This window comes from Nematostella vectensis, chromosome 6, assembly GCF_932526225.1.
Source record: "Nematostella vectensis chromosome 6, jaNemVect1.1, whole genome shotgun sequence".
In the NCBI taxonomy this organism is placed as follows: domain Eukaryota; kingdom Metazoa; phylum Cnidaria; class Anthozoa; order Actiniaria; family Edwardsiidae; genus Nematostella; species Nematostella vectensis.
This window is the reverse complement of record NC_064039.1, coordinates 16,351,353-16,373,565: the sequence shown is the minus strand read 5'-3', so window position 1 is coordinate 16,373,565 and position 22,213 is coordinate 16,351,353. Positions and strand designations below refer to the sequence as shown.

The following is a 22,213-nucleotide window of genomic DNA, read 5'->3' as shown; positions in this document are numbered from 1 at the left end:
GCTTGTCTTGCGGCTTGTGGCTTGCTTGTCTTGCGTCTTGCGGCTTGCTTGTATTACGGCTTGCTTGTCTTAGTCTTGCGGCTTGCTTGTCTTGGTCTTGCGGCCTGCTTGTCTTGCGGCTTGCTTGTCTTGGTCTTGCGGCTTTCTTGTCTTGCGGCTTGCGGCTTGCTTGTCTTGGTCTTGCGGCTTGCTTGTCTTGGTCTTGCGGCTTGCTTGTCTTGCGGCTTGCGGCTTGCTTGTCTTGGTCTTGCTTGTCTTTTTCTTGCGGCTTGCTTGTCTTTGTCTTGCTTGTCTTGGTCTTGCTACTTGTTTGTCTTGGTCTTCAGGCTTGCTTGCCTTGCGTCTTGCGGCTTGCTTGTCTTGGTCTTGCGGCTTGCTTGTCTTGGTCTTGCGGCTTGCTTGTCCTGGTCTTGCGGCTTGCTTGTCTTGCGGCTTGCGGCTTGTGGCTTGCTTGTCTTGCGGCTTGCTTGTCTTGCGGCTTACGGCTTGTGGCTTGCTTGTCTTGCGTCTTGCGGCTTGCTTGTCTTACGGCTTGCTTGTCTTAGTCTTGCGGCTTGCTTGTCTTGGTCTTGCGGCCTGCTTGTCTTGCGGCTTGCTTGTCTTGGTCTTGCGGCTTGCTTGTCTTGGTCTTGTGGCTTGCTTGTCTTGGTCTTGCGGCTTGCTTCTCTTGCGGCTTGCGGCTTGCTTGTCTTGGTCTTGCGGCTTGCTTGTCTTGGTCTTGCGGCTTGGTTGCCTTTGTCTTGCTTGTCTTTTTCTTGCTGCTTGCTTGTCTTGGGCTTGCGGCTTCCTTGTCTTGCGGCTTCCTTGTCTTGCGGCTTGCTTGTCTTGGTCTTGCCTGTCCTTTTCTTGCAGCTTGCTTGGCTTGTTCTTGCTTGTCTTTTTCTTTCGGCTTCCTTGGCTTTGTCTTGTGGCTTGCTTGTCTTGGTCTTGTGGCTTGCTTGTCTTGGTCTTGCGGCTTCCTTGTCTTGGTCTTGCGGCTTGCTTCTCTTTGCCTTGCGGCTTGCTTGGCTTGGCCTTGCGGCTTGCTTGGCTTGCCGCTTGCTTGTCTTTTTCTTGCCGCTTGCTTGTCTTGTTCTTGCTTGTCTTTTTCTTGCGGCTTGCTTGTCTTGGTCTTGCTGGTCTTGCGGCTTGCTTGTCTTGGTCTTGCGGCTTGCTTGTCTTGGTCTTGCGGCTTGCTTGTCTTGCGTCTTGCTGCTTGCTTGTCTTGCGTCTTGCTCGTCTTGCGTCTTGCGGCTTGCTTGTCTTGGTCTTGCGGCTTGCTTGTCTTGGTCTTGCGGCCTGCTTGTCTTGGTCTTGCAGCTTGCTTGTCTTGGTCTTGCGGCTTGCTTGTCTTTGTCTTGCGGCTTGCTTGTCCTGGTCTTGCGGCTTGCTTGTCTTGCGGCTTGTGGCTTGCTTGTCTTGCGTCTTGCGGCTTGCTTGTATTACGGCTTGCTTGTCTTAGTCTTGCGGCTTGCTTGTCTTGGTCTTGCGGCCTGCTTGTCTTGCGGCTTGCTTGTCTTGGTCTTGCGGCTTGCTTGTCTTGGTCTTGCGGCTTGCTTGTCTTGGTCTTGCGGCTTGCTTGTCTTGCGGCTTGCGGCTTGCTTGTCTTGGTCTTGCTTGTCTTTTTCTTGCGGCTTGCTTGTCTTTGTCTTGCTTGTCTTGGTCTTGCTACTTGTTTGTCTTGGTCTTCAGGCTTGCTTGCCTTGGTCTTGCGGCTTGCTTGTCTTGGTCTTGCGGCTTGCTTTTCTTGGTCTTGCATCTTGCTTGGCTTGTTCTTGCTTGTCTTGGTCTTGCGGCTTGCTTGTCTTGCGGCTTGCTTGTATTGGTCTTGCGGCTTGCTTGGCTTGTTCTTGCTTGTCTTTTTCTTGCAGCTTGCTTGTCTTGCGGCTTGCTTGTCTTGCGTCTTGTGGCTTGCTTGTCTTGGTCTTGCGGCTTGCTTGTCTTGGTCTTGCGGCTTGCTTGTCTTGGTCTTGCAACTTGCTTGTCTTGCGGCTTGCTTGTCTTTGTCTTGCATCTTGCTTGGCTTGGTCTTGCAGCTTGCTTGTCTTGTTCTTGCTTGTCTTTTTCTTGCGGCTTGCTTGTCTTGGTCTTGCGGCTTGCTTGTCTTGGTCTTGCGGCTTGCTTGGCTTGCTGCTTGCTTGTCTTGCGGCTTGCGGCTTGCTTGTCTTGGTCTTGCCTGTCTTTTTCTTGCAGCTTGCTTGGCTTGTTCTTGCTTGTCTTTTTCTTTCGGCTTCCTTGGCTTTGTCTTGTGGCTTGCTTGTCTTGGTCTTGTGGCTTCCTTGGCTTTGTCTTGTGGCTTGCTTGTCTTGGTCTTGTGGCTTGCTTGTCTTGGTCTTGTGGCTTGCTTGTCTTGGTCTTGCGGCTTGCTTGTCTTGGTCTTGTGGCTTGCTTGTCTTGGTCTTGCGGCTTGCTTGTCTTGGCCTTGCGGCTTGCTTGGCTTGGCCTTGCGGCTTGCTTGGCTTGGCCTTGCGGCTTGCTTGGCTTGGCCTTGCGGCTTGCTTGGCTTGGCCTTGCGGCTTGCTTGACTTGGCCTTGCTTGTCTTTTTCTTGCGGCTTGCTTGTCTTGTTCTTGCTTGTCTTTTTCTTGCGGCTTGCTTGTCTTGGTCTTGCTTGTCTTGCGTCTTGCTTGTCTTGCGGCTTGCTTGTCTTGCGGCTTGCAGCTTGCTTGTCTTGGTCTTGTGGCTTGCTTGTCTTGGTCTTGCGGCCTGCTTGTCTTGGTCTTGCGGCCTGCTTGTCTTTGTTTTGCGGCTTGCTTGTCCTGGTCTTGCGGCTTGCGGCTTGCTTGTCTTGCGTCTTGCGGCTTGCTTGTCTTACGGCTTGCTTGTCTTAGTCTTGCGGCTTGCTTGTCTTGGTCTTGCGGCCTGCTTGTCTTGGTCTTGCGGCTTGCTTGTCTTGGTCTTGCGGCTTGCTTGTCTTGCGGCTTGTGGCTTGCTTGTCCTGGTCTTGCGGCTTGCTTGTCTTGGTTTTGCGGCTTGCTTGTCTTGGTCTTGCGGCTTGCTTGGCTCGGTCTTGCGGCTTGGTTGTCTTGGTCTTGCGGCTTGCTTGTCTTGGTCTTGCGGCTTGCTTGACTCGGTCTTGCGGCTTTCTTGTCTTTTTCTTGCGGCTTGCTTGTCTTGTTCTTGCTTGTCTTTTTCTTGCGGCTTGCTTGTCTTGTTCTTGCTTGTCTTTTTCTTGCGGCTTGCTTGTCTTGGTCTTGCTTGTCTTGCAGCTTGCTTGTCTTGGTCTTGCAGCTTGCTTGTCTTGGTCTTGCGGCTTGCTTGTCTTGGTCTTGCGGCTTGCTTGTCTTGGGGCTTGCGGCTTGCTTGTCTTGGGGCTTGCAGCTTGCTTTTCTTGGGGCTTGTTGCTTGCTTGTCTTGGGGCTTGTTGCTTGCTTGTCTTGGGGTTTGTTGCTTGCTTGTCTTGGGGCTTGTTGCTTGCTTGTCTTGGGGCTTGTGGCTTGCTTGTCTTGGGGCTTGTGGCTTGCTTGTCTTGGTCTTGCAGCTTGCTTGTCTTGGGGCTTGCAGCTTGCTTGTCTTGGGGCTTGTGGCTTGCTTGTCTTGGGGCTTGTGGCTTGCTTGTCTTGGGGCTTGTGTCTTGCTTGTCTTGGTCTTGCGACTTGCTTGTCTTGCGGCTTGCTTGTCTTGCGGCTTGCTTGTCTTGGTCTTGCTGCTTGCTTGTCTTGGTCTTGCTGCTTGCTTGTCTTGTTCTGTGGCTTGCTTGTCTTGTTCTGTGGCTTGCTTATTTTGGTCTTGCGGCTTGCTTATTTTGGTCTTGCGGCTTGCTTATTTTGGTCTTGCGGCTTGCTTGTCTTGGTCTTGCGGCTTTCTTGTCTTGGTCTCGCGGCTTTCTTGTCTTGGTCTTGCGGCTTGCTTGTCTTGGCCTTTCGGCTTGCTTGTCTTTTTCCTGCGGCTTGCTTGTCTTTTTCTTGCGGCTTGCTTGTCTTGGTCTTGCGGCTTGCTTGTCTTTTTCTTGTGGCTTGCTTGTCTTGGTCTTGCTTGTCTTGGTCTTGCGGCTTGCTTGTCTTGGTCTTGCGGCTTGCTTGCCTTGGTCTTGCTGCTTGCTTGTCTTGGTCTTGAGGCTTGCTTGTCTTGGTCTTGAGGCTTGCTTGTCTTGGTCTTGCTTGTCTTGTTCTTGCTTGTCTTTTTCTTGCGGCTTGCTTGTCTTTTTCTTGCGGCTTGCTTGTCTTGGTCTTGCGGCTTGCTTGTCTTGGTCTTGCGGCTTGCTTGTCTTTTTCTTGCGGCTTGCTTGTCTTTTTCTTGCGGCTTGCTTTTCTTGGTCTTGCTTGTCTTGCAGCTTGCTTGTCTTGGTCTTGCAGCTTGCTTGTCTTGGTCTTGCAGCTTGCTTGTCTTGGTCTTGCAGCTTGCTTGTCTTGGTCTTGCGGCTTGCTTGTCTTAGGGCTTGCGGCTTGCTTGTCTTGGGGCTTGCGGCTTGCTTGTCTTGGGGCTTGCGGCTTGCTTGTCTTGGGGCTTGCGGCTTGCTTGTCTTGGGGCTTGCGGCTTGCTTGTCTTGGTCTTGCGACTTGCTTGTCTTGCGGCTTGCTTGTCTTGGTCTTGCGGCTTGCTTGTCTTGGTCTTGCTGCTTGCTTGTCTTGGTCTTGCGGCTTGCTTGTCCTGGTCTTGCGGCTTGCTTGTCTTGTTCTGTGGCTTGCTTGTCTTGGTCTTGCGGCTTGCTTGTCTTGGTCTTGCGGCTTGCTTGTCTTGGTCTTGTGGCTTGCTTGTCTTGGTCTTGTGGCTTGCTTGTCCTGGTCTTGCGGCTTGCTTGTCTTGGTTTTGCGGCTTGCTTGTCTTGGTCTTGCGGCTTGCTTGGCTCGGTCTTGCGGCTTGGTTGTCTTGGTCTTGCGGCTTGCTTGACTCGGTCTTGCGGCTTTCTTGTCTTTTTCTTGCGGCTTGCTTGTCTTGTTCTTGCTTGTCTTTTTCTTGCGGCTTGCTTGTCTTGTTCTTGCTTGTCTTTTTCTTGCGGCTTGCTTGTCTTGGTCTTGCTTGTCTTGCAGCTTGCTTGTCTTGGTCTTGCAGCTTGCTTGTCTTGGTCTTGCGGCTTGCTTGTCTTGGTCTTGCGGCTTGCTTGTCTTGGGGTTTGCGGCTTGCTTGTCTTGGGGCTTGCAGCTTGCTTGTCTTGGGGCTTGTTGCTTGCTTGTCTTGGGGCTTGTTGCTTGCTTGTCTTGGGGTTTGTTGCTTGCTTGTCTTGGGGCTTGTTGCTTGCTTGTCTTGGGGCTTGTGGCTTGCTTGTCTTGGGGCTTGTGGCTTGCTTGTCTTGGTCTTGCAGCTTGCTTGTCTTGGGGCTTGCAGCTTGCTTGTCTTGGGGCTTGTGGCTTGCTTGTCTTGGGGCTTGTGGCTTGCTTGTCTTGCGACTTGCTTGTCTTGCGGCTTGCTTGTCTTGCGGCTTGCTTGTCTTGCTGCTTGCTTGTCTTGGTCTTGCTGCTTGCTTGTCTTGGTCTTGCTGCTTGCTTGTCTTGTTCTGTGGCTTGCTTGTCTTGTTCTGTGGCTTGCTTATTTTGGTCTTGCGGCTTGCTTATTTTGGTCTTGCGGCTTGCTTATTTTGGTCTTGCGGCTTGCTTGTCTTGGTCTTGCGGCTTTCTTGTCTTGGTCTCGCGGCTTTCTTGTCTTGGTCTTGCGGCTTGCTTGTCTTGGCCTTTCGGCTTGATTGTCTTTTTCCTGCGGCTTGCTTGTCTTTTTCTTGCGGCTTGCTTGTCTTGGTCTTGCGGCTTGCTTGTCTTTTTCTTGTGGCTTGCTTGTCTTGGTCTTGCTTGTCTTGGTCTTGCGGCCTGCTTGTCTTGGTCTTGCGGCTTGCTTGCCTTGGTCTTGCTGCTTGCTTGTCTTGGTCTTGAGGCTTGCTTGTCTTGGTCTTGAGGCTTGCTTGTCTTGGTCTTGCTTGTCTTGTTCTTGCTTGTCTTTTTCTTGCGGCTTGCTTGTCTTTTTCTTGCGGCTTGCTTGTCTTGGTCTTGCGGCTTGCTTGTCTTGGTCTTGCGGCTTGCTTGTCTTTTTCTTGCGGCTTGCTTGTCTTTTTCTTGCGGCTTGCTTTTCTTGGTCTTGCTTGTCTTGCAGCTTGCTTGTCTTGGTCTTGCAGCTTGCTTGTCTTGGTCTTGCAGCTTGCTTGTCTTGGTCTTGCAGCTTGCTTGTCTTGGTCTTGCGGCTTGCTTGTCTTGGGGCTTGCGGCTTGCTTGTCTTGGGGCTTGCGGCTTGCTTGTCTTGGGGCTTGCGGCTTGCTTGTCTTGGGGCTTGCGGCTTGCTTGTCTTGGGGCTTGCGGCTTGCTTGTCTTGGTCTTGCGACTTGCTTGTCTTGCGGCTTGCTTGTCTTGGTCTTGCGGCTTGCTTGTCTTGGTCTTGCGGCTTGCTTGTCCTGGTCTTGCGGCTTGCTTGTCTTGTTCTGTGGCTTGCTTGTCTTGGTCTTGCGGCTTGCTTGTCTTGGTCTTGCGGCTTGCTTGTCTTGGTCTTGTGGCTTGCTTGTCTTGGTCTTGTGGCTTGCTTGTCTTGGTCTTGTGGCTTGCTTGTCTTGGTCTTGCGGCTTGCTTGTCTTGGCCTTGCGGCTTGCTTGGCTTGGCCTTGCTTGTCTTTTTCTTGCCGCTTGCTTGTCTTGTTCTTGCTTGTCTTTTTCTTGCAGCTTGCTTGTCTTGGTCTTGCTGGTCTTGCGTCTTGCTTGTCTTGGTCTTGCGGCTTGCTTGTCTTGCGTCTTGCTGCTTGCTTGTCTTGCGTCTTGCTCGTCTTGCATCTTGCGGCTTGCTTGTCTTGGTCTTGCGGCTTGCTTGTCTTGGTCTTGCGGCCTGCTTGTCTTGGTCTTGCGGCTTTCTTGTCTTGGTCTTGCGGCTTGCTTGTCTTGCGTCTTGCTGCTTGCTTGTCTTGCGGCTTGCTTGTCTTGGGCTTGCGGCTTGCTTGTCTTGGGCTTGCGGCTTGCTTGTCTTGGTCTTGCGGCCTGCTTGTCTTGGTCTTGCGGCTTGCTTGTCTTGGTCTTGCGGCTTGCTTGTCTTGGTCTTGCGGCTTGCTTGTCTTTGTCTTGCGGCTTGCTTGTCTTTGTCTTGCGGCTTGCTTGTCCTGGTCTTGCGGCTTGCTTGTCTTGGTCTTGCGGCTTGCTTGGCTTGTTCTTGCTTGTCTTTTTCTTGCGGCTTGCTTGTCTTGTTCTTGCTTGTCTTGGTCTTGCGGCTTGCTTGTCTTGGTCTTGCGGCTTGCTTGTCTTGGTCTTGCAGCTTGCTTGTCTTGCGGCTTGCTTGTCTTGCGGATTGCTTGTCTTTGTCTTGCATCTTGCTTGGCTTGGTCTTGCAGCTTGCTTGGCTTGTTCTTGCTTTTCTGCGTCTTGCTGCTTGCTTGTCTTGCGTCTTGCTTGTCTTGCGGCTTGCTTGTCTTGGTCTTGCGGCTTGCTTGTCTTGGTCTTGCGGCTTGCTTGTCCTGGTCTTGCGGCTTGTGGCTTGCCTGTCTTGCGTCTTGCTTGTCTTGGTCTTGCGGCTTGCTTGTCTTTGTCTTGCGGCTTGCTTGTCTTGGTCTTGCGGCTTGCTTCTCTTTCGGCTTGCTTGTCTTGGTCTTGCTTGTCTTGGTCTTGCGGCTTGCTTGTCTTGGTCTTGCTTGTCTTGGTCTTGCGGCTTGCTTGTCTTGGTCTTGCGGCTTGCTTGTCTTGGTCTTGCGGCTTGCTTGTCTTGGTCTTGCGGCTTGCTTGTCTTGGTCTTGCGGCTTGCTTGTCTTGGTCTTGCGGCTTGCTTGTCTTGGTCTTGCGGCTTGCTTTTCTTGGTCTTGCGGATTGCTTGTCTTGGTCTTTTGACTTGCTTGTCTTGCGGCTTGCTTGTCTTGCGGCTTGCTTGTCTTGCGGCTTGCTTGTCTTGCGGCTTGCTTGTCTTGGTCTTGCGGCTTGCTTGCCCTGGTCTTGCGGCTTGCTTGGCTTGTTCTTGCTTGTCTTTTTCTTGCGGCTTGCTTGGCTTGTTCTTGCTTGTCTTTTTCTTGCTGCTTGCTTGTCTTGGTCTTGTGGCTTGCGGCTTGCTTGTCTTGGTCTTGCCTGTCTTTTTCTTGCAGCTTGCTTGGCTTGTTCTTGCTTGTCTTGGTCTTGTGGCTTGCTTGTCTTGGTCTTGTGGCTTGCTTGTCTTGGCCTTGCGGCTTGCTTGGCTTGGCCTTGCTTGTCTTGGCCTTGCGGCTTGCTTGGCTTGGCCTTGCTTGTCTTTTTCTTGAGTCTTGCTTGTCTTGGTCTTGCTGGTCTTGCGGCTTGCTTGTCTTGGTCTTGCGGCTTGCTTGTCTTGCGGCTTGCTTGTCTTGCGGCTTGCTTGTCTTGCGGCTTGCTTGTCTTGCGTCTTGCTGCTTGCTTGTCTTGCGTCTTGCTGCTTGCTTGTCTTGGTCTTGCGGCCTGCTCGTCTTGGTCTTGCGGCCTGCTCGTCTTGGTCTTGCGGCGTGCTTGTCTTGGTCTTGCGGCTTGCTTGTCTTGGTCTTGCGGCTTGCTTGTCTTGGTCTTGCGGCTTGCTTGTCCTGGTCTTGCGGCTTGCTTGTCTTGCGGCTTGCGGCTTGCTTGTCTTGGTAGTGCGGCTTGCTTGTCTTTGTCTTGCATCTTGCTTGTCTTGGTCTTGCGGCTTGCTTGTCTTTGTCTTGCATCTTGCTTGGCTTGTTCTTGCGGCTTGCTTGGCTTGGTCTTGCTTGTCTTTTTCTTGCGGCTTGCTTGGCTTGTTCTTGCTTGTCTTTTTCTTGCTGCTTGCTTGGCTTGGTCTTGTGGCTTGCGGCTTGCTTGTCTTGGTCTTGCGGCTTGCTTGTCTTGGTCTTGCGGCTTTCTTGTCTTGGTCTTGCGGCTTGCTTCTCTTGCGGCTTGTGGCTTGCTTGTCTTGCGTCTTGCGGCTTGCTTGTCTTACGGCTTGCTTGTCTTAGTCTTGCGGCTTGCTTGTCTTGGTCTTGCGGCCTGCTTGTCTTGCGGCTTGCTTGTCTTGGTCTTGCGGCTTGCTTGTCTTGGTCTTGTGGCTTGCTTGTCTTGGTCTTGTGGCTTGCTTGTCTTGGTCTTGCGGATTGCTTGCCTTGGTCTTGCGGCTTGCTTGTCTTGCGGCTTGCGGCTTGCTTGTCTTGGTCTTGCGGCTTGGTTGTCTTTGTCTTGCATCTTGCTTGGCTTGTTCTTGCGGCTTGCTTGGCTTGGTCTTGCTTGTCTTTTTCTTGCGGCTTGCTTGGCTTGTTCTTGCTTGTCTTTTTCTTGCTGCTTGCTTGGCTTGGTCTTGTGGCTTGCGGCTTGCTTGTCTTGGTCTTGCGGCTTGCTTGTCTTGGTCTTGCGGCTTTCTTGTCTTGGTCTTGCGGCTTGCTTCTCTTGCGGCTTGCGGCTTGCTTGTCTTGGTCTTGCTTGTCTTGGTCTTGCGGCTTGCTTGTCTTGGTCTTGCTTGTCTTGGTCTTGCTTGTCTTGGTCTTGCGGCTTGCTTGTCTTGGTCTTGCGGCTTGCTTGTCTTGGTCTTGCGGATTGCTTGTCTTGGTCTTGTGGCTTGCTTGTCTTGGTCTTTCGGCTTGCTTGACTTGGTCTTGCTTGTCTTGCGGCTTGCTTGTCTTGCGGCTTGCTTGTCTTGCGGCTTGCGGCTTGCTTGACTTGGTCTTGCGGCCTGCTTCTCTTGGTCTTGCATCTTGCTTGGCTTGGTCTTGCGGCTTGCTTGGCTTGTTCTTGCTTGTCTTTTTCTTGCGGCTTGTCTTGGTCTTGGTCTTGCTTGTCTTGGTCTTGCTGCTTGCTTGTCTTGCGTCTTGCTTGTCTTGCGTCTTGCGGCTTGCTTGTCTTGGTCTTGCGGCTTGCTTGTCTTGGTCTTGCGGCCTGCTTGTCTTGGTCTTGCGGCTTGCTTGTCTTGGTCTTGCGGCTTGCTTGTCTTGGTCTTGCGGCTTGCTTGGCTTGGTCTTGCGGCTTTCTTGGCTTGGTCTTGCGGCTTTCTTGTCTTTTTCTTGCGGCTTGCTTGTCTTGTTCTTGCTTGTCTTTTTCTTGCGGCTTGCTTGTCTTGGTCTTGCTTGTCCTTTTCTTGCGGCTTGCTTGTCTTTTTCTTGTGGCTTGCTTGTCTTGGTCTTGCTTGTCTTGCGGCTTGTTTGTCTTGCGGCTTGCTTGTCTTGTTCTTGCTTGTTGTTTTTTTCTTGCGGCTTGCTTGTCTTGGTCTTCCGGCTTGCTTGTCTTGCGTCTTGCTGCTTGCTTGTCTTGCGTCTTGCTTGTCTTGCGGCTTGCTTGTCTTGGGCTTGCGGCTTGCTTGTCTTGGTCTTGCGGCCTGCTTGTCTTGGTCTTGCGGCTTGCTTGTCTTTGTCTTGCGGCTTGCTTGTCCTGGTCTTGCGGCTTGCTTGTCTTGGTCTTGCGGCTCGCTTGGCTTGTTCTTGCTTGTCTTTTTCTTGCGGCTTGCTTGTCTTTTTCTTGCGGCTTGCTTGTCTTGGTCTTGCGGCTTGCTTGTCTTGGTCTTGCAGCTTGCTTGTCTTGGTCTTGCAGCTTGCTTGTCTTGGTCTTGCAGCTTGCTTGTCTTGGTCTTGCGGCTTGCTTGTCTTGCGGCTTGCTTGTCTTGCGGTTTGCTTGTCTTTGTCTTGCATCTTGCTTGGCTTGGTCTTGCAGCTTGCTTGGCTTGTTCTTGCTTTTCTGCGTCTTGCTGCTTGCTTGTCTTGCGTCTTGCTTGTCTTGCGGCTTGCTTGTCTTGGTCTTGCGGCTTGCTTGTCTTGGTCTTGCGGCCTGCTTGTCTTGGTCTTGCGGCTTGCTTGTCTTGGGGCTTGCGGCTTGCTTGTCTTGGGGCTTGCGCCTTGCTTGTCTTGGGGCTTGCGGCTTGCTTGTCTTGGGGCTTGCGGCTTGCTTGTCTTGGGGCTTGTTGCTTGCTTGTCTTGGGGCTTGTTGCTTGCTTATCTTGGGGCTTGTTGCTTGCTTGTCTTGGGGCTTGTGGCTTGCTTGTCTTGGTCTTGCAGCTTGCTTGTCTTTGGGCTTGCAGCTTGCTTGTCTTGGGGCTTGTGGCTTGCTTGTCTTGGTCTTTTGACTTGCTTGTCTTGCGGCTTGCTTGTCTTGCGGCTTGCTTGTCTTGCGGCTTGCTTGTCTTGCGGCTTGCTTGTCTTGGTCTTGCGGCTTGCTTGTTTTTTTTTGCGGCTTGCTTGTCTTGGTCTTGTGGCTTGCTTGTCTTGGTCTGTGGATTGCTTGTCTTGGTCTTGCGGCTTGCTTGTCTTTTTCTTTCGGCTTGCTTGTCTTGGTCTTGCGGCTTGCTTGTCTTGGTCTTGCCGCTCGCTTTTGTGGTGTGAACTCGGCCTGCATTATGGGTACTCTGGAGTTGATATGTAAGCCTGCTCGGCATTGTGGGGGCAAGTGTGAGAGACTTCGTGGATTGTTGACAGAGTTGGAGTGTATTAAAGATTGTTGTTGTGTTTAGAAGCGTTCTCCCCTCTAGCCTGGTATTCGGCCACCGCTCTTGTTATGCAGCTTGCTTGTCTTCGTCTTCCGTTCCTTGTGTTTCTGTTCTTCTCTTGTTTTCACTTCAGTCTATTTATTCTCTTTATTTTTCCTTTCTGCCTCTTCATTCTATTCCCTCCTTTTCCGTTCCGCTCCTTCTTTCTTTTGTATTCTTTTCTACGTTACCTCTTCTTTCTTTGTCTTCTTACCGCTCAACCTCTTCTTTCAAAGCAAAAACGTTCTGATAGTAAAACTAAAAGGGCTCTTACAGTGAAAGTAAAAATTATCTGATAATCTCTTCTCGTCTCTTTTTTTTCTGGTCTATATCTCCCTTCTTTTCCCTTCTTTGCCATTCCGCCTCTTCATTCTCTTCTCTTTTTGTTCCGTTTCTTTATTCTCTTCTCTTTCGTTCCACCTAAACATTCCCTTCTGTTCCCTTATTTCCCGTTCCGCTTCTTATTTCTCTTCTCTTCTTTGCTGCTTTACCTTTTCTTTCTCTTCTCTTCTTTATCGCTGATCCTCTTGTAAAGTAAGATGGTTCTTATAGTAAAAGTATAAATGCTCTTATATTAAAGTGAAGGGGATCTTATAGCTAAAATAAAAGAAAACTTATAGTACAAAAGTTAAAAGGCTGTTATTGTTAAATTAAAAGAGCTCTTATAGGCAGTTAGTAAATGGGCTCTTTAAATAAAAAAACGAAAATTGGCTCTCATAGTAAAAAAGGGCTCTTATAGTATAAAAAAGTATAAAAAGGCTCTTATACTCAAAAAGTAAAAAAAGATTGTTATAGTCAAAAAGTAAAAAAAAGTCCTTATACCCAAAGTAAAAGGGCTCGTTTAGTAGAAAAGTAAAAGGGTTCTTATAGCCAATGTTAAGCTAAAAAGGTTTCTTATAATAAAAAGGAAAATAGGCTTTTAATCAAAGTAAAAGGGATCTTAGGTAACAAAAGTAAAAAGGCTCTTTTAGCCAAATTAAAATGGCTCTTATGGTAAAAGTAAAAATATTCTTGTAGCTCTTTTTGTTGTGGCTCTTTTTGTTAAAGTAAAGAAGCTTTTATAGTAAAAGTAAGAGGGCACTGAAACCAAAGTAAAAACGGTCTTATAGTTAAAGTAATAGAGACATTATAGCCAAAGTAAAAGGGCTCTTAAATTAAAGATAGGCTTTTATAGTTAAAAAGGCTCTTATAGTCAATGTAAAAAGGCTATTATAGCCAAAGAAAAATGGATCTTATGCAAAATTAAAAAGGCTTTTATATCTAAAGTTAAAGTGGCCCTAAGGGCCCATAGTCAAGGTAAAAGGCTCTTATTATTAAAGTAAAAAATCTATTATAGCTCAAATAAGAAGACTCCTTTAGTCAATGTAAAAATAGGCTGTTATAGCTAAAGTTAAAAGGCTCTTATAGCCATAGTGAAAGGGATGTTATAGTCAAAGTAAAAGGGCTCTTATGGTCAATACGAAAAAATTAATATTTTAGTTGGAGTAAGAAGGCTATTGTAGACAGCGGAAAAGTGCTATTTAAGTCAAAGTGAAAGGGCTCTTATAGCCAAAGTAAAAGAACTCTGTTAGCCAAAGTCAAAAGGCTCTGTTAACCAAAAAAAGACAAAAGTCTCTTTTAGTAAAAGCAAAAGGGCTCTGTAGGCAAGATAGTAACCAGATATTTAATTACCCTACCGTCCGGATGGTCTTTCTGTGCCAGTAGAAAGTATGCCTTCCTCATCTTGCATTCAAGGCCCTAAAGAAAAATAGAGACATGTTTTAGCCGCATCAGAAATGAGTCACTTTGTCTATGAAACAGCTAAACTATAGTTTTCTTAAGGGGTCAAAACCTTCCACTAGCTAATAGCATTCCTGAAAACAAAGGGAGACAGGGTCTCCTTCACCAGATGAGTGGGTCACGATAATGGAATGTGTTTTACCATACCCTGAGAGACCCTGTTTCAGCTTAAGCTTTCATAGGTATCGTCGATGGGCATGGTTGATAGCTTTTACTCCACCTCCTTCCTCCACGTCTCTAAGAGATAATTAAACGTGTGGATCTAGAAAAAAAAACATCTTGTCGGGAATGATTGCAAGGTCTTTGCTAATTACGCTTGTACCTGGTCAAAATGGCCAGAAGCAGTTAAGCAGAGTAAGTATTGCCTTTCTAGCAATGGTAAGCGATGTGGGTGATGTCTCCAATATTCTTAAAAACTAGTTCAAGCGGAAAAAAAAGTAAAGCAAGTCGAGAAACCTATCTATGGATAAAAAAAACTCTCCATCACATAATGAAGTTGTGATAGCATTGAGAAACGCATGTTTATGTATACAATGCTTGTTTGATTGCATAATAAGGCGATGCGTCAGGTTGGCATTTCGTTGTTTGGCCTCGTGAGGGCTAGGAAGGAGAAACATCTATGCTAAATATCTTATTGCCCAAACAAAACGGCTAGGAGGCAGAAAGATGGCTTATGCACTGACCAGCATTGAGAAGAATGGAAGGAAAAAGGAAGAAACAAGAATGGAACAAAGAATACATTACACATTTGGTAATAAAAAGAAAAAGATTAACACAGAAATAAAACACTTGATACCGGTGATTGTTTGAAGTGTAAATAATGGATTTATCAGATAGATTTAACAAAATAATATATTTGTTTAAAAAAGGTTGCTTGATCCTATCAATTCCTAAACGCAGAAGCGGCATACAATGCAGTTATATCTTCAGAGCGTTCATACCTGTACCACATGCGGCAGACAAATGGTTTCTGATACAACATTCGCTTTACTCGTGGAAGTGGGTGAACAATATCGCCATCCGAGTCCCTGCAAGAGAAAAATAAGATAACGGTTACAGAGTGTCAATCAACCACTCATTTGTTACTTTTTACATTTGAAGATAATGACAAAAGCCGAAGATCCCCACTCATATGACATCAATTTATCAAGGACAAAGTCTCCAAAGTCCTGATAAAAGAAGGATATCTGCTAATAAGAACACCTCGTTATCAAGGCCAGTCTCCAAAGTCCTGATAAAAGTAGGATTTCTGCTAATAAGAGCACCCCGTTATCAAGGACAGTCTCCAAAGTCCTGATAAAAGAAGGATTTCTGCTAATAAGAACACCTCGTTATCAAGGCCAGTCTCCAATGTCCTGATAAACTGACATTCTTTTAATCAAGAACAGTCTTGAAACTCCTGATAAAGGAAGATTTCATACATTTTCGTTCAGTCTTAACGCATTTTAAAGAAGGTCAGCCTGTTAAGGTAACGTTTCACCTTCACAACCGTGTAATAAAATATAATGCGCGAAACAAATTTTTGGTAATAACAAAAACCTGCACATACTTAGATTCGTAATATTAAGCATATACTTTTTGAAGCTATTTGCCCATGCTCTAAATAGCTTCTAAGTCGTCGTGAATCGTGGCTAGCTGGCTGGCTTTGCTTCCCAAGTGACCTTTGGACCCTAAATGTACTCGGTACCACCCCTCCCCTGAACGAAGCTCATGAAAAAATCAAACTCGTGCCCCGGTATAACACGAACTTTTCATGCTCGATCGAGACTTTTCTATATCCATGCTACAACTGCAAACCCAACCTCGTCCCCAGGGGTCCCCATTTCCAAGGTAGACTGACACTAGAGTATTTACCGAATCTAACATGGCCGACAGATTGGTGAAATGAGGCATGGAATCTGACAATGAAGGGCCGTTATTATCACTCCCATTCCCAAATTTGAGCGTATAACGCCACTACCGACTGAATCCAGCAAACTTCCCTGGAAACAATTTGACTTGATTCTAGAACTCCTATACGAAGTTAAGAGACTCGACCGAAGTATGTATTGATCCTCTTAAGACTGACATTACTCTGTGAGTAACATCGCCATATTTTATCTGTGTGCAGGCTAAACACTTCTGTTAGATAATAGGAATATTATGGTTGCTTCTCTCAAAAAGGAACTTCAAAGGTTTTTAAAATAATAGTTTTGTCCTTTTAGTTTGATTTATACTGATATGGTTAAGTACATATGATATGATTTTGTCATTTATTCATTATTTTTTATTTCTCAAAATGAGCATATGTTTCAATCTACTAATCAATACCAGCTTCCTTAAAACGTGGATCTCTCTATCTAATTTCAGAAATCTTAGTAAAAAGGCAGTCTAGGTATACTCCCCTGTACTTATAAAGATCAACCAATAAAACATTATCAGCCAGCCATTTTAGTTTGTTATTGGTGTAACTAGACAGACTACAGACTAAAAACTGTAGAAATCCAGGTGGTCTGTGTAGACCTGGTGGAGGAAAGGGCCAAAGCTTGAAACATAAGCGAAACTTGTTTTCACAGAGGCATGCAACATGATATGTAAGCTGTGGTATAATGCAACATGAATTTAAAGTGACTTTCAAAATTATAGGGCGGCACAAGCCCCCTGTGCCCCACCCCCTGCCGAAGGGGAGGGGAGGGAGGAAAAGATCCTGGAAGGTGTGAAGAGAACTTGCTAGTGAACTGGTTTAAGGACACAATTGTCAGGTTCCTCTAAAGGGTCAATTTTAGAAACCATTCAGCATCACACCTGCTCGAGCGACTCAAATGGATAGTGGATGTGACACTTTTAAATAAAACCAAGGGAAAATTACAGATCACGTAAAAAAAATTATCAAAAAACATTCGCTATTTTCTACTGTAATTATTAAGAAAACAAAAAAGATCTACAGTTTTAATTAAAAAAACTATGTGGTCATTTTGAGGATATTTGTTAGAAATAGTTTGCATGCATGGTTGTGAAAATAACAACACATCTCATAACACATTTTTTTTCTGTATGGCTCAAACAAGCAATAAGCAACTGAAGTAATATTGCAAATAGCTTCACGCACGCACTGCGTACCTATGTTTTTCTAAAGGGATTTGTTTTTAGTTAGGGCACAGGTAACCCAAGCATTCGGTTTGTATTCTAGTACGCAAGAGAATTTGTATATACCAGACGGGTGCTGAAAGGGAAACGAGTGAGTAAAATGGGCCCATAATACTTAGGGGAAATCACAAAGAGAAAAGAATATGATGTCTATTTTTTTTAATTTTTTTTTTTTTTACCACTATACAAATTCTCTTGCGTACTAGAATACAAACCGAGTGCTTGGGTTACCTGTGGTTAGGGGCCGAAATACGCAGAACCCTGTCTTTAGCGAAAATGTAAGTACAATAACCGCGCGCCTTGATTAAAGTAAAGTCTTATTTCGGGGGTTAGGGGCCGAAATACGCAGAACCCTGTCTTTAGCGAAAATGTAAGTACAATAACCGCGCGCCTTGATTAAAGTAAAGTCTAATTTCCATCAGCACATGCTCATCTTCAAAAGGATATCTTACTTTATCCATATCGTATTCCACCGAAGAGCTATTTTATTTTAAAGTTGCCGTATGTGAGAGGATAAAAAAAAATGTCACGCATGCGCAGTTGTCAAAGCGCGAATTCGAGCATGGCGGATTTCACGATTGTTGGCCGGAATTTGGCTATTTTTATGCCGATAAAAAGCAAATTAAAACATAAAGAACTAATATTTCCTATGTGATTTAACTAAGAAACGCCTTGGAAGGATTCAAAAGGCAATCTGCTACCGATTCGCTGAACATTTTCCGGATTTTCTGCTATCAATGAGAAGAATGACAGCAACATGGCGTAAAAACAAGCATGAAGACATTGTTCCGTAAAGAAAATCATCTAGATCAGCTTAACTGTTCTTATGAGATCACTCTGAAAATAGTTTAACTTCATTATAGCATGCCGCGCGCGTAGCTCCATAGGCATAGAAAATATGGTATAGGTATGCGACTTGGTTTTTGTGGTCACCGCGCGGGTACCCTGTGGTGTCACTCGCTAGCCAGTCAGTCAGTCAGCCGCGCGACTCCCAGGCCCCACTCGGCCCCGAAATGGCGACTGAATACAAGCACGGAGCAAGAGGAAAGGTTCTTGTCGATTATGCGATGATTATTTATTTTGCCTCAAATTGTGTGACTTAAGGATAAAGTCAACTAGAGGAGATCTACTGACATTCATTCACGCCAAGATTTATCTGGTTTTAGCTAGTAAATTTAAGCAAGTAACAGAGCGAGCACAACCACAAGAAAGCGATCAAAAAAACAATGCAAGGTGAGTTTCGGACGACGATTTGTATTGTCTATTGAGGATATGACAGTTATTGGGCTTTTGTTGCCCTTTTTGTTTGCTTTAAGAATGCGAGTACTTATTTAGTAATCAAATTATTTGAGCATAACAGCTTTTGTTTTGGCATTCTTCGTTTTTATCTATATTCTTGGATGTGTTGAATAAAATACAATACACCAAAAACTGGGATTCGACTCTGCCAAATTTTCGACTTTAATAAGACTTCTTCAGGGCAGATTGATTGTTTTGAGATATTTCATAAAGGCTAACCAATATCGTGTTGCATTTGTCAAATACTGCTAAAAAGAATACCGTTCTTGTATTTATATCCTGTGCTCTTAGTCCTAAGAAGATACATATCCTTAGAAGAATCCCCTGATGAGTGGGCAACCACGAAACAGACCTGTAGGGAAACCTATGTAGTTTGTATTTTTCTCAAACCAACACTATACACCGCTCTACTTTCGAGTATTGAGCACTTTCTATGAAAGCCTTCAACCATCATTTTATCCTTAGAAGATACAGCAACTTATTCAACTTACAAGAGAAATTTTCCTTACCGAGGATAAAAAAAGATCAACCCCTATCGTCAATATGTATTGTTGTTATTGTCTGCATCTTGCATCTCATGTGTTTATTTTTTTCTAATAGTTGTGGAAAATTAGTTAGATTATAAATGGCTTGATCAAAAGATTGTTTTGAAAAATATAATAAATAATTGTTTTCACTCTTTCATGAACCAGGAACTACCTGAGGGCCAAGATGAATGCTAAAGACTGGAAGACATGGGAATTAAAAACCATGTCTTGAAGAGAATAGTAGGGAGTTCTTATTCACTAGTCATTTGGTACCCCACATCCATGGTTCCAGGAAAGGGTGGGGGATTAGACTTTTTTCAAAGCATTTTTCCAAGTTAAGAGTAAAAAAACAGCCAGTACCACCACCCCTCTTGACATATTCTGGTTAAAAAGTGGCCTAAAACCCCACATTAACCCCTGGCTTCTGCTGGACCATGAGGGAGGGGGCTCAAATGACTAGTTCATTACTATGTGATTCAGCAGTACACACTCAATATGTTTTTTTTAGAACAAGATACTTATATAATATAAAACTAAAAACAAACTTTTGCTTTTTAAATAATAAATCTGTAAAGAAAACAGTTTTTTATCAACCTAAAGATAATGGGAAAGGGGATATTTTTTAGGAAAGTACTGAATATAATTATCATATAATTATTATTGTTATATTTTCTTTTCAAACATTTAAAAAAGAGTCATATTTCTTCCTTTTACTTCTCCTATTTTTATGCAATTGATGCTATTTGCTATTTCCCCTCTACACAAAAAATAAATAAATGAACAAATTTGATTTTTAAATTAGAAATTTTCATTTAGTACTTTCACTTATATCTTTTTTAGGATTTCCTTTCCAAGTCAGTCTCTTTCCCATTACATTTATTTTAGAAGTTTAGTTTTATTTTACTGGAATGGATGGATCCAGGGTTTATAAAAACACCAAAATATAATGCTTTACTGGATGTATATTTGTAGATATTAATTCCCATGAGGATGGGAAATCACCACATGGAAACTTCAGTATTGCATCTCATCTAAAACTGTGTCTGACACTATATAATATCTTTGGAATCTTGTTTAATCCATTACTTGTTCTTAAGGACAAAGCTTGTTGGAATGTAGCTTTACAAATGTACATTAATGGGACTTTTATGAGGGGAAGGGTTTTTTTAGGACAAGATACTTATACTATATAACACTAAGCAACAACCATGTTCTTTTTCAATAATAGAATTTGAATGCTATGTTCACATAGCTTGGATAGCATAGGCTTGGCCTCTTTAGAGGCCTGTGGTTGTGGAAGGGTTAAGATAATGGAAAAGGGGAAATGTCAATAATTATTTTCATTATTCTCATATTTTTTTCATCAAACCTTTCAAGTTGAGTCGGTTTCCTTTATTTCTCCTCTCCCGTCGACTATTTTTTTAGTCAATTGATATTCTTTGCTGTTTCCTCTCTACCCCAAATATAGATCAATGAAAGAGTTTGGTTTGAAATTAGAAGTTAGCATTTTAGCACTGTCAGTGATGTCTTAGATGTATTTTTTTAGGGTTTGCTTCCAAAATCAATCGGTTTTTTCTCTATTGCATTCATTTTGGAGTAGGTCACCAACAACAAGGCCACTATATGGTAAAGGGTGGGTGCACCAATATGTAATGCATTGAAGGAGATACATTTGTGGATTTTAATTTCCAGAAATTTTTCTGAATATTCAGTCCAATAAAGGAGAGAATCACCACTAAATTGATACCTTCAAATTACAGTATGGCATTTAAACAGTCTAAATATATTATCTGGAATCTTTGAAATGCTGTTACATCCATGACATATTCTGCACAAGGGCAAAGCTTGTCGGAGTATTGGTTTGATTATAAGAATATTCCTAATGGAACTTCTATGGTGGGGAAATAAGAATTTACCATTAGACTTTTGACAACTTTGACAGCCATATTTACACCAGGAATTGTGTTTGTTAACTTTGATGTACTGCATAATTTAAATTATTGAATAGGGCCTGCATCCATTTGGTTGGTCCAATAAATCTCAGTAAAGAGCAGGATCCTAGATCCCCCCAAAATACTTCGATCAGTCAATACAAAAGGTGTTCAATGCTGGCTCCGCTTTTAGGCAGTGCCTAAATCTATATATTAGCTTAATTACTGACTAGATACTACGGCTATGGAATTTTTTCCTCACCTGTTGGTATCAGATTTTGAAGTGAACAGCGGGTGAGATTTCCGGAACCAGCCGAGGTACATTTCCTTCACATTCCGCTGTGCAAGATACAAAATAGCAAAAGCCATTACTAACAACGTAACTAGATGTTAAAACTACATCATGGGATATCGATTACATACAGAAAACATTGATCAGATACGCAAATGTGTCAATTACATTCGGAAAATATAGATTGTACCAAATTCGGTATTAGCCACTAGTGCTCTTCTATCAGTAAAGTCCGTTCGGGTATTAAATGTTGGATCTAACCTCACCTCGATGAACTTCCCAGATTCTACCGCCCACTTGGCTTGCATGTGTACTGGAAGGCGCATGACAATCTTTTGCGCAGATCATTTGAGCTTTTTGACGACCCTTTGACGACTTGGTTGATTAACGATCTTTTGATCACATTACATAGATCAAAGTTTTCTTCTAAAATCTTTTTTGCAGCTTTATAGACTTGTTCCTCTGGGAGAATCACACAGTTCTCTATAGCTTCTTTCGCCCTTTCCTGGTACGAACTGTAGCTAGCATAAGTGACGCGTTTATTTACAACTAACGGTACTGAAACAAACCAAACCAGTTTGACTAAAACGTGAAGAGATCGAGAGAAGGGAGATTACAAGAAAAATGAAACCAATATTACCTTAACGGTAGCGTACTCCTCTGAGCGCTGGCCAAAACTGACGACATTTACATAAAACCCAATACTAGGTAACAACCAATAGAAAGGACTAATGAGCTAAGTACGATGGAACGCAAAGAACAAAGGACAGTAAAACAATACGCAAAGCAAACAATTGACAAAAAGAAGACCACGAAAAACGAAAACAACATGGGGAATTTTACAAAATATGTAGAAAGAGATCTCGTGAATTTCGTATTAGGATAACAAAATGGAGATTGACAGAAATCCTTATGACTCTTTCAATGTAAAGACAACTCTTTCTGTATGGAAATGCCGTTATTACGGAAGAAATGTGTGACAAAAATGCAAATAAATCAGCGCAAAGTATCTCCTATTATCAAAAATACGTTCATGATTACAGAAAAGACCAAAACGACAGGTGTGGTTGCTTATGTATCACCCGGATATGTAAAAATCAACGTGATATGTAACAACAACGTGAAGAGATCGAGAGAAGGGAGATTACAAGAAAAATGAAACCAATATTACCTTAATGGTAGCGTACTCCTCTGAGCGCTGGCCAAAACTGACGACATTTACATAAAACCCAATACTAGGTAACAACCAATAGAAAGGACTAATGAGCTAAGTACGATGGAACGCAAAGAACAAAGGACAGTAAAACAATACGCAAAGCAAACAATTGACAAAAAGAAGACCACGAAAAACGAAAACAACATGGGGAATTTTACAAAATATGTAGAAAGAGATCTCGTGAATTTCGTATTAGGATAACAAAATGGAGATTGACAGAAATCCTTATGACTCTTTCAATGTAAAGACAACTCTTTCTGTATGGAAATGCCGTTATTACGGAAGAAATGTGTGACAAAAATGCAAATAAATCAGCGCAAAGTATCTCCTATTATCAAAAATACGTTCATGATTACAGAAAAGACCAAAACGACAGGTGTGGTTGCTTATGTATCACCCGGATATGTAAAAATCAACGTGATATGTAACAACAACCGGATTTGTAACAACAATCAACGTGATATGTAACAACAACCGGATTTGTAACAACAATCAACGTGATATGTAACAACAACCGGATTTGTAACAACAATCAACGTGATATGTAACAACAACCGGATTTGTAACAACAATCAACGTGATATGTAACAACAACCGGATTTGTAACAACAATCAACGTGATATGTAACAACAACCGGATTTGTAACAACAATCAACGTGATATGTAACAACAACCGGATTTGTAACAACAATCAACGTGATATGTAACAACAACCGGATTTGTAACAACAATCAACGTGATATGTAACAACAACCGGATTTGTAACAACAATC

General features: G+C 44.3%; 1 protein-coding gene across 6 annotated transcripts; it reads right to left on the bottom strand.

Annotated features, from left to right (window-relative positions):
• Positions 1-11,324: 11,324 nt before the first annotated feature.
• LOC116617331 lies at positions 11,325-20,893 on the bottom strand. Of its 6 annotated transcripts, none has more exons than XR_007312051.1 (7): positions 20,864-20,893; positions 20,490-20,772; positions 20,194-20,270; positions 13,990-14,076; positions 13,196-13,310; positions 12,946-13,006; positions 11,325-11,814 (listed from the first exon to the last, which is right to left on the bottom strand). XR_007312051.1 is itself a non-coding variant. In XM_048729381.1 (5 exons), exons 1-4 carry the CDS (start codon positions 20,569-20,571, stop codon positions 13,225-13,227), a joined length of 312 nt encoding a protein of 103 aa, XP_048585338.1. In that variant the 5' UTR covers positions 20,572-20,885; the 3' UTR covers positions 11,325-13,006; positions 13,196-13,224. The 6 variants fall into 6 exon arrangements, 1 of the variants encoding a protein (XP_048585338.1); XR_007312052.1 differs by having other exon boundaries at positions 20,490-20,738; positions 20,864-20,877; XR_007312053.1 differs by having other exon boundaries at positions 11,325-11,795; positions 12,941-13,006; positions 20,490-20,885.
• Between the last annotated feature and the right edge of the window lie 1,320 nt (positions 20,894-22,213).